This window comes from Gadus macrocephalus, chromosome 2 (genome assembly GCF_031168955.1).
Source record: "Gadus macrocephalus chromosome 2, ASM3116895v1".
NCBI lineage: Eukaryota > Metazoa > Chordata > Actinopteri > Gadiformes > Gadidae > Gadus > Gadus macrocephalus.
Window position 1 is genome coordinate 10,622,193 of NC_082383.1, and position 12,292 is coordinate 10,634,484.

Genomic DNA, 12,292 nt, shown 5'->3' on the forward strand with positions numbered 1-12,292 from the left:
GTATATGTTTGTCTGTGTATCTGTTAATGTGTCTGTCTGTAGGACCAGACTCTCGTACTTCATTTTATTTGCACAGAGAGTCTGGACCCACTCAATTGACCAACGTTAACTCAAACAAACCAAACACCCTGCGTGAAGATGTCCGTCAACGAGAGCTGACTTTAACGTCATTATTCTCAGCCACTCCCTCTGTTCGCTGATTGGACGCAGAAAACCAGCTAACATACCGCGCAGACCCAGACCTACTATTGAAGGGAATTCAAAATTGAGCGGAAGTATTTGAAAGAGGGAGCGAAAATGAGATGCGATAATAATGTTTGCATGACCTAGTGTCCCCTTTTTCCATTTCCGTTACAAACACCATGTATTGTTAATCCTGTCTGCAGTGACTTTACCTACAGAACCCAAAGAACTGAGAATTGGAAGGCATTTGACCAATGGAGGATACCTTCAATGTGTACTGTCTCCTACCCGAGGAATAAAAATGCAAGCTGCTGTTTAACTCCCGTCATTATTTCTGTCGATTTCTTTTTCCTTCTGTTTTTCATTTGCTTTCGGCCCACAGTTCATTATTTTTGTTGCGGAAAGGTCAGTGGTGATGCAGCATGACAAGCAAATACAGCTCTATAGAGGTTGCTCGTAGCGTGGCCCAAGCACACTGTCGCTAATTCAAAATGGCCCCCAAAGGTCTATCATGTGAACTCATTAGCATTAGAAGACTGGTCCTCTGGGTACCGCTCCTCTTCTAATCATTTATATTAACATCCACTCAATCAATCCAAGCCAATTAAAATAATATAAACGATGATTCATAACGTGAAAGGGAAAAAAAACTTCAACACACAATTAAATTATTAGGAATAATTCCATTATACCTTGTTACAATATCAAGAAAATAGATAAAGGTTTCCTATAATATGGCTTGTTTTAAACAAACCTTGAACCTCTGTTTTATCACCCTGAAGGGCTATCCTTCAATATTTTTCGATGAACATAAAAATATGTTTAAGTTTTAAATTAATAAAAGTTTTCACAATTCTGAATAGTGTATTTAGGTGATGCCACGCTCAACTATTGTTCTTTTTAAGGTTTATTCATTCTTTCTTATTCTCTACAAACTTTGGGACCTATCTCCATGCTAAATTTTTCTCCTAGAGACTCCATTCCAATTTGTAAATGTTCATATTAGCTTGGAATCGCACGCTTCTATTTCGATTTTTTTAATATTTTATACTTTTTAATGTATTCTACTTTTAAAATACTATTTTTTGAAGTCAGTGCACTGTCCGCCCATTTGCTGAAATGTACTACTTCATAACTTCGTAACTTCAGACTTCGTAACAATAATCTGAAATTTTTTCTTATTCAAGCCGACAAGTTCCAGCTTGTTTTCAGTTGGTCTCATTTATTTACGCTGAGGTTAGAGCGTGAGGACGTGCAGGCAGTGTTGCCAGATTGGGCAGTTTTTCTAGCTCAATTGGACTACTTTTTACGACATTCCGGCAGCGTTGCCAAATTGGGCGATTCTCCCTGCCAATTAGACTTTTTTTTTTTTTTAATGAGCTTAAGGCGAGTAAATACAATTTCAGCTATTTCAGATTCTTCAGTTCAATTCCTTTTACATTTCTGCATTTTTAGCAATGCTTTGCTAAAAATCATTCAGCTGTCAGCTTTCATCCATTTGTTTCTAACCGTTTACATTTTTTAAATGGTGTGCATTTTGACATTGTTTACTCCATTTAGACTATTGAACTCTGTTCAAATCCCTTCACTTGATTTAAGCCATTTACCATTTCTTTATGTCTTAATCTATGTGGCTTTATTAAATAATATTTTTCAACCTCACTTTGTACTACAACACTCAACATTGTTGTGTAGCAGAGGTATATATGACATGTGCAGATGTGCATGAATGCACGGTTGTGTCTGGAATGATCCATCTCTCCTAACAAGTACTAAAATAATCATGAGAATGAGTGCAGAGAGAGAGAGAGAGAGAGAAAGAGAGGGGAGCTTGGGTGAGAGAGTAAATAATGCGGAGATGCCATAATGGAATCGAGAAACAAAATTGTTGGAAAAATTGTTCCGGTTTCATAGCACAATGGAATGGACGGTTCAATCCTCAGAGACCCAGAACAGTTTTCATCTTTCAGCTCCGACATAAAACATTTATCGAAAAATAAAGGAAAGAGAGAAATCAGAGAAAGCAATGTCTGAAAGCATTTTCTTTTTAAATCTCGATGGATGTTGTGTCCACCTGGTGCTGATCTCTGCTGAGCCGCAGAAATCACTCCTGCTTAATATTTTTCCCCCTTCTCTTTGCTCCGTGTCTCTTGTTCTGCTACCTGCAGATGTATGTGCGCTATGTTACACACGCACACACACACACACACACACACACACACACACACACATAGTAAAGCCCTTTAAGTGAAGCAGTAAGGGCCGCTGGAAGGAACGGCTGTGTGAAAGGTTCTCAGGGGCCCTTGATTGCGGTCAGTTAGCTCTCAGAAGGCTCGATGCTGTGGTGCCACCAGGAGCTCGAAGTGTTATTTCAAGAATGTTTCTTTTTATCTCGATCTCACATGTAAGTAAGTAAGTAAGTAAGTAAGCTTTATTTGTACAGCGCCTTTCACAGACCAGGGTCACAAAGCGCTTCACAGTTAAAACAAAAACAATAACAATACACAGTTAAGAAGTACATACAAATTTAAGTTTAAAAGGCCAAGACAACTAGGTGACAAACATAGCAGCCCCAAGACAGCTAAGCAAAAGCATGAGCAAACAAATAGGTCTTTAGTTGCTTTAGTTGCACATGTCAGCTTTTCATCACTGCTGTTGACACCTGCTTTTAGTTTGGATGTTTACAGTTTTTTTCAATTGCTTAAGGACAATTTTCAAAACAGGGCCCGTTTTTCAAAACACTCCACACAATTAGCACAACCACACGCACTATTAGCAGAACACCACAGATCCTTTGCAAAACTAAACACTTGTCAAAACTATACAGAAATTTATTAAAACCATATTTTGTCACCATATGAAACACACACTTCAAAGAACCAGTTAAACACTGCTGTTGTTAACCTTAAAAACTTTAGCAATTCTACCTCTCAGTGATTAGAGTATTGTTTATGTAATACACAGCTATCAAAACTTCCTTATGACAGATGCCACTGTATATCTGCTAAGATTTGGCTGATGTCTTCATCTAGCCTCTCTCAGCTTTTTTTAAAAGGGACAATGCACATCAATTTACATTTTTAGTTTACACTCAAAATGTAAATGTGCCAGAGTTATCAAAAAAGCTGTTGTCCCATGGCAGGTCAACACAACATCACATTAATAAGGAAAAATGCAAGAAGGACAGAAAGAAAATAAGAAGAGAGAGAGAGAGAGAGAGAGAGAGAGAGAGAGAGAGAGAGAGAGAGAGAGAGAGAGAGAGAGAGAGAGAGAGAGAGAGAGAGAGAGAGAGAGACATAAAGAATAAATAAATAAGTGCAGTTCTTAGGATGAGGTAGATCAGCTATTGATGATTGCAGTTTTGGTTGTTTTTAATTAATCTCTTAAATTTTGTTTTAAATGATAGGAAACTGGTGCTTTCTCTAAGTACAGTAGGAAGGCAGTTCCAGTCATTTGAAACCCATACTGAGAACTTGTTTGGCCAAACTTACTACCCCTATACAGTATAATACAGTCTCCTCTGCTGGCTGCCCTGTTGCCCTGCCACTGCTGTTTTTCTGCTGTATAAACTCACCCAGTGGTGGATGTGCAAGCCCATGTAACATTTTGAAAATGAGAATGAGGCATCTAGATAATGTAAAAAACTGTCCATATTGAATAAGTTGTACTTATTTATGATATGGCAGTGGTGATAGCTGATATGGTTTTGATCTAATGTTTTAAGGTTTGCTTATAAAGAGTTGCTATTGGTTTCAGAGTTGTCATGTTTGCTTGGGACCAGCTTGTGAAACAGTATGATAGTGAGAAAAGATCATGGAATTCATAAAGAGTTTGGCTGCCTCTGTTGTAACACATGGCCTTATGTGTTTACAATTAGCCAGATTAAATCTGATGGTATTAGGCATCATATTAAATAGAGGATGAACCAAGAATTTTTCGCCTTCAATAAAAACATCAGCTTGCTGTGCACTAGATCTGAGAGAAGATCATACAGACTGTTTTGTTAATGTTCAGATGTAGACATGATCTTTTTAGCCAATCTGAAATGTGGACAAGTGCTTCAGTCAGTTTAGTTGCAGCCTGCTCTTTGCTTTTTGCATGCACATAGAGAACTGTATCATCTGCATACATTTGCATATTCACAGATTGATAGACTGAAGGTAAGTCATTAATGTACCGGCTAAACAAGATAGGGCCGAATACTGACCCCTGTGGTGCACCAATATTATAGTCAAGGTATGAGGAGTTATAATTACCAATGCGAACACTTTGTTTCCCGTAAGTTAAGTATGACTCTAACGGCTGGCTGAGAAATTAAAATAAGATAATTTTGTTAAAAGTGATGATTGACAGTGTCAAAAGCCTTCTTAAGGTCCAAAAACAATGCACCTACTATACCACCACCATCTAATTTTGACCTAATGTTTTCATGGAGGAAGCAGTTCACTGTCTCTGTAGATTGGTTAGTGCGAAAACCTAATTGCATTGGGTGTAAATTTAGATGTCTTTTCAGTTGTTCTGCTACCAATTTTTCTGACACCTTGGATATCACTGATAGGATACTAATCTACAATTTGACACCATTGTTTTTTCACCAGATTTATGGATCAGAGATACCACTGCTATTTTCCAAGTGCTTGGAAAAGTACTTTGCCTGACTGATAGGTTGATCAAATGAGCAATAGGGCTGGCAAAGGGCGTCCCTATGAGATTTAAAAAAATGTGGTATCCAGTCCATATGAATCCTTTCCTTTTGAGTTCCACAGGCAGGTTATAATTTGTATCACCTCTGATTCAGATATTTCCTTAATTTCAAAGATAGGTTTAGCATCATCAATGGGGATAGATGGCACAGTTTCAGTCATGATTCCTTGAGTCCGTTCCTCAACTGACTTTATAAAGTAATTATTAAATATACTTGCCATCCTATCATTATCTTGTGTCAATATTCCATTCACTTTGAGTTCAGGTAAAGATGTTCTCTGTTCTTTACTCTTACCAGTTAATTTATTAAGATTTCTCCATATAAGTTTCCCATTTCTTGTGATTCATTGATGATTCTGATAGAAAAAAATCTGCTTTAGCCTTTCTTAAATTCATCAATACCTTATTTCGAAGAGTTGTAAAGGTAAGCCTATCGCTACTATGTCCTGATTTTGGAGCCCTCTTTAAAGCAGAGTGCCAGAGAGTGTCATTTAGCCGAGGTAAGGTGCTCTTTTGTCCATATTTATTTTTCACCTTCCGTGTGAAGGTTGCTCTTATTTCATTAATGGTAGTCAAAAAAGTGCTGCAGATATTCTCAGTGTCTTCGCTGGTTAGTAGATCAGACCAGTCAATTTGGTTTATAGAATTTTCAAAGTAGATTATTTAATTTTTAGGAATTTTATCATAGAATTGATTTGTTTTGGTAAAATTTGGAAATCGTTTTCTGGTAAGTTTCCTTACCAGCAATGTGATTGTCGGACAGACCAGTCAGCATGCTATGCAATGTAGTTAATTTCCCAGGTCTGTTTGTAAATATCAGATCAATTTGTGTCTGGGAAGAATTTGTTATTCTTGTTGGACCTTGTATCAGTTGGGAAAGATTCTACTTGTTTGGTATCTCTTTACGTTTTTTTCTCTCTGTTTTTTTTGCCCAGTTTATACTAAAGTCACCCATAGCTTATTTTTATCACCACACTGCTTAAGTAGACTATGGAGATGTTCATAAAATATGTTATTGGATGATGGTGGTCGATATAGGCATATTACAGTGAAGGACATTTGATGAGACAGTGACATATTCAACCCAACTCCATATCTATTTATTGTGACCATTCAATGAGGTTACATGTAGGCTAATTGTGTTTTTAACATATACTAGCAATCCCCCTTCCTTGCCCTTGTTTCTATCCCTTCTAAAGACGTTATACGTTATACGAGTTTTTGTTAAGCCATGTTTCAGAAAGAGCAAGGAAGTCGAAGTTAGAGTGAGACATACGTGTTCTAACTGATTGCTTAAGAGACAATGCTTCGTATATTTAGATGTCCGCAGAGTAATTCATTGGGTTTGAATCGTGGATCCAAGATCAGTTTTGAGTGATTGAGAGTTTAAAAAAAGTTCGTTCTTCGATGTTTCCTAATCCTCGGGTTTAGTCCCCAATGTTGCCGGCTGAGAGGGGTGTGTGTGACGGGATTCGCAGGTTGATTGGCCCTGTTCTCAAGTGAGGGTGGAGCAGTCAAAGTTTGGAACTCACCGCTACCAGGTGTTCGTGAATATGAGCGTTCTCCATACTGCACCCGAGGCGAATCCTTGACAGCTGCCGTCGTTGTAGTATCCAGAGCAGGGAGAGCGCACTGCGCGTCGGCACCAGGGAAAAGGGAAAGCGCAACATCCAGAACGCCGTCCCAATCCATGGTTCAGGACATGGACGACTAGTGTTGCGCAAATTTCATTTCATAAATTTGGGCCTTTGTATGTGTGTGCACGCAAGTTGGTTTGTAGCTCTTGGTGCGTTTTTTTAGTGCTTGAACCTGATTGGTGTGTCTACAATTAACGAAGCATGTGTTTGCGTACCTGACGGCTGATTTTAACCAATTGGCTCATAAGTGTGCTCATTTGAGCACACTTGTGTTGAGTGTTTTAATCTATGTTTAGTGTGTTTAGTGTTTTTCAAATCACTGTGTATTGTTTTGCAAGAAAGTTGAAGCTGACACTGTGCTTATAGATGTGCACATCTGGGCAATGTTTTGTTCCTTTTGTGTAATCATTTGATAATTATGTGATACTTTTGATTTTAGTCTTTATGCAATCGTAAAAAAAATTAATGTGAGGCATATCGAAAGGATAACCTCCACAATTGCTGTTTGGAGTTAGCCGTTTCATTGAAATTCAAGTTGAATAATATTCAGACAGGTTTTTAAGCTTTGCCAAGATATCACCCGCCCATTTAAGCATATTTTGGCAAGTTCAACATGTACAAATATTTTTGGAATATTGACCCTTGATGTTTTCTAATTCAGTGTTTTCTGAGGCCTCGTGTGATGAGCCTTGTGGTGATAGGCAACACTGGCGCACCCCAGGGAACACAAATTTCACATTTTCTTATCACCATCTACATCTGACTTCAGCTTCAAACCTGGAACGTGCCACCTACCGAAGTACTCAGATGACTCCTCCATCGTGGGCTGCATCAGTGAGGACAGGGAGGAAGAGTTCAGCGGTGTGGTGGAGGGCTTCGTCAGATGGTCCGAGGAGAACCACTTCCAGCTCAACATCGGCAAGACCAAGGAGCTGATGGTGGACTTCTGACAGAGCAGGAAGCCCCCAACCCCCATTACCATCCTGGGGTTGAGATAGAGACAGTGGACTTGTACAAGTTCCTTGGAGTGAGCATAAACAATAAACTGGACTGGATGGACAACAACGAGGCCCTCTATCGGAAGAATCTGAGCAGACTCTTCATCCCAAGGAGGCTCAGATCCTTTGACGTGTGTGGCAGGCTAGTACAGATGTTTCATCTGTCTGTGGTAGCCAGCACACTGTTCTTTGCTGGGGCGTGCTGGGGAGGTGGCATACAAGGCTGGGGAGTCCAACAGACTCAACAAGCTGGTGAAGAAGGCCAGCTCTGTTGTGGGGCTAGAACTGGAAAGTCTTGAGGTAGTGGTGGAGAGGAGGATGAAGGACAAATTGAAGTCCATCGTTGATAACCATCCCATCCCCTCTGAGCTGTGCCAGATGGGGAGCACCTTTAGCCACAAATAAATTTCCCCCAGCGGAGCGCTACAGGTGCAGACAGCCGATAGTCTGTACAACAGCGCCTGATGTATGTATGTATGTATGTATGTATGTGTGTGTGTGCGTGTGTGCGTGTGTGTGTGTGTGTGTGTGTGTGTGTGTGTGTGTGTGTGTGTGTGTGTGTGTGTGTGTGTGTGTGTGTGTGTGTGTGTGTGTGTGTGTGTGTGTGTGTGTGTGTGTGTGTGTGTGTGTGTTCTTCATCACTGGGCCACTTCTCTTTGTTTACATTTGCATTCATACACTTTAATATACAGTGAAGTACTATACTTAACCACTTTGTATTGTAGAATTTATATTACTTATACCGTTTTGTTTGCAGGGTTTGTCTTTACTTTAGAATTTACTTTAGCGTCTATTTTTGTTTTCATTAATACTTTTTGTTTTTATTGTATTGTATCTAAACTGTGTTTTCCACTGCTGCTGGGCTCTTGTAACGAAGGAATTTTCCCTCCGGCGGATTAATAAAGTTGTTTTCTATCTATCTCTAAAGCATACAACCAGTAATTGGTATGATACTTTCATTTTTGTAAATAAACTTAATGCACATGCTTTGAACAGATTGGAAAGATTCATGGCAGTTCAAGACATTATTTTAATACCATGCTGCACGATGTCAAGATATATTCATACAAAAAGACATGCAGCATTGTCAAAAGTGCAAAACGTTTTTGATCACCTTACAGACCCGGAACCGCGCATGCGTGATAGGAGCAAAACACTGTGATTGTGATTGGGTTAATAAAACTGCATCCCCCACATGCCACTGAGTACTACAGAAATAAGACTTTTTGTATGTAACTATAATCCACGTCCATTACGTCCAAAGACATCATCTTCCGAACGACCACAGCACAATGCTTACCATGCGTTTTGAGTTTATGAGCTAAAAACATTCAATAATCATCATTAGAAATTTACTAAAATAGTTTGAGGTAACATCTTGTAAACATGTTCGTTGCTTTGTTCAAGTTGGCCCTATGGTTATCAAAACATACAGACCAGCCGATGTGTAAACAATTTCTGGCTCAAACTTTACGCACACTGTCCTTGTAGATATTTTGTTGCAGATTTTATTTATTTTTTCCGGAAAGGGTTCCTACTATTTGCATATCAATATTTTCCTTACCAACACACCGAGAGCGCATTTTCAATGTGTGCATGCAGATTCGACATGCCGAGGCATTCATCTCTCCGCGCTAACATTTCTATGCTCTCTAGCTCAGTCCGATCATCACCGCTTCCACATCTTTGGAAGGTCTCCGGTCTTTCACCAGAAAGTTGATCATACTCTCCGACTTGATCATCAGGTTGCATCCCAGGAAAAAGATCCCAAACATCACCGTGAGCGAGAGCACGCACAGCACGGCTATCTGCACCACGCGCATGATAAACAGTTTCCTCTCGTCCTGCTGCAGCACCAGAGACCCGCCGTCGCTGGTCGCCACATCGGTGCCGTTACAGCAGCTCGCCAGGGTACCGGCAAGAGTTTGGCTGCCGTTGAACAGCGCACTTTGGGTAAGCTCGAAGAAAGTGCGGTTCATGGTTGTTCCTCCTCGCGGATGTTCAGAAACTCGGAACGGAGGAGTCGGACTCCAAACACTGACCGAGAACGGTCCCTTAGAAGCACAACTTTCCCGCTCGGCTTTCACGTTTTTTGAGGCTTGCTCTGGTGGGTGTCCTTAGGTGTAAAAACGCATCTCTCGAGGAGCCGATGTAACACGAGACAGTGCCTGTACACCTGTGGTCGCCTGTGAGCTTTTGTGCCAAGTCTCTGGTGCGTTTCGAAGTGATGATGAGATCCCCGAGGAGCACCACCGCTTTTATGAGGGGAGGTACTCGAATGGCTCTAAGTAGATGGGTCTTTCAGCTAGTAGTCCATTATGATAGCCTACATATTCTCTTTTCTCGAATCCAGCAACTTGGTTTCTTGGATTTCAACCAATTAAGGGATGAAACATGAAATTCCGATCATCCGTCACAATTTTAAGATTCTGTTTAATGGAGGGGGGGACTTCTATAAATATCACATTGGCTACTTTAACATAGACATAAAGTCTAACGCATGAATCACTTGTTAAACAACATTTAATACTTGACAACTTAAGTAGAATATAGGGTCTACATTCAAGAAAACCTAAGAAAGAAAGAAATGATCATGCGTATACCCCATAAACGTCTAGCTGTTTCGCTTTGCTCTGGGAACTGCTTCTTCTGTGACTTGGTTATCTCATAAGAGAGCAATAAATATAGAATTCAAGAATTGAAACGTAGAAACCAAGGCGCAACATTGATTTGAAATATTGGCTCCTTTTTCTATCTTCACTGTTTGGGTTCAGTGTTTAATTATGCCTTCAACAGATCAGCTCTGAATGTGCCGAAGGCCTATTAAAGTTATGAGTAGGTCTGCCATTTAAGGAGTAGATTGTCAACACTTAAGGCAAAACCTAAATAATGAACACTGGTAAATTATTCATCACTTTAAACGCATTTTCAATTGAACAAAAAAAAATATAATTTTCATTTCAGTTAGCCTATAGCTTCCTTATAATAAAGCAAAACCCACCATTGAAAGTTCTATGATACACTTTATTTTATTATTATATTATATTGTACTAACCCAATGAGAAAACTGTGCTTGTCACCCATGCACACAATCACACAACCTCCCAGAGACATGTGATAAATCACATTCTGATTGGTGATAGCTGATTGTACAACATCAAAGGTTATATAAAACATTACTGTTAGTGTTAAAACAGTGAGAAGCTTCACATACTATTATGTAATTTACACGTTGACATTTTATGCAGTGGAGGACGTCACAAATAACTTCCTAAACTTCCTATACTGCTAACATGTCTATAAAACAATTCACCATGAAAACGATACCAATGAAATACTTGATGAAAAAGCCTTTAAACAAAATAAACAAATAAAATGAGCCTTGTCATAATTATACGGCGTTCGTGCTGGAGAGCTTAGAAATGTATCAGTAACTTTTGCTCTCCAATAAAAGCATGACATCCAATCTATGAGGCTCCTGTTGTACTGTCAGCAGCTCCCAGGCCCCTGACTGACATGTGATTAAACAATGAATACGTCTACCCACAGAATCCTTCCATAAGGTTGGGGACTGGAGATTACTCATTTATCAGTGTGTTTCATGCTCAATAAGAGCGAATAATTGTGTTACATTTTTTATTTGGTATGCTGCCGCTAATTAATGTGTAAATCCAAAGTGTGAAATTTGCATTTGTTCCTTGGATTTTCCAGTCCACAGTGTGTGTGTGTGTGTTTGTGTATCTGTGTGTGTGTGTGTGTGTGTGTGTGTGTGTGTGTGTGTGTGTGTGTGTGTGTGTGTGTGTGTGTGTGTGTGTGTGTGTGTGTGTGTGTGTGTGTGTGTTTGTCTGTGTGTGTGTGTCTGTTTGTCTGTCTGTCTGTGTGTGTGCAGTGTCATTCTAAATATGTCAGAGGAGACAAATCGTTACATTTGTTTGGAAAAACCAAACACAGGAAAGGAAAATCTTGTTTTCAAAGTTCACACGTTCTCTGCTCATTCTACAGACGGCAATAAGCGTTCCATTATCTCTGCATCAACACATCAGCTCTGGCGGCTTGTGTTTGCAGTCTAGCGCTTCCTTCGGAAATGCTTGTGTCCAGCTGGGTCAACCTACCGATGGCATCTCTCCAACCACAGACCTTAATGAGTCTAACTGTACACAGAAGAATATAAATATATGAGACACACATATAGAATGCGTGTGTCTCTGACTTGTTCCTAAGCAACCGAAAGACCTTTGAGCATATTGACAGATGGTTGCTGAAGTTATTTTGGTTTAGTGGAAGATAGAGGGAGGGATAGAGGGAAAAAGGGAGGGAGGATGGGACGAGGGACAAGGGACGAGGGACAAAGGGAGGGAGCTTGGGTGGGTGGATGACAGTGAGGAGGTGCCCTGGAAGGAGGAGAGGAGAAAACGTTTCCACTTAGCGTAAGGGAATTGCCAGCCTAGCAACACAAACTAAGTGAAGACGTCCCTAGCAACAAGATGTTGGTATCTGTCGTACACACACACACACACACACACACACGCACACACACACACACACACACACACACACACACACACACACACACACACACACACACAGACACACACACACACACACACACACACACACACATCACACACACCTATGTACAAATACAGATAGACACACGCAAACAAAGCATACAAGCGAACAGTCAATCCTAGCTGAACTTTCTGCCTCTCCAGGGCGTGGCATTACCTGGCCCTTCAAGCCCACCTCCTCCGTCTCCAAGGAAACACACTT

General features: G+C 40.1%; 1 protein-coding gene across 1 annotated transcript; it reads right to left on the reverse strand.

Moving 5' to 3' along the window:
• Positions 1-8,534: 8,534 nt before the first annotated feature.
• rprml (reprimo-like) lies at positions 8,535-9,921 on the reverse strand. The gene has a single exon (XM_060040406.1). It carries the CDS (start codon positions 9,499-9,501, stop codon positions 9,175-9,177), a length of 327 nt encoding a protein of 108 aa, XP_059896389.1. The 5' UTR covers positions 9,502-9,921; the 3' UTR covers positions 8,535-9,174.
• Positions 9,922-12,292: the final 2,371 nt, after the last annotated feature.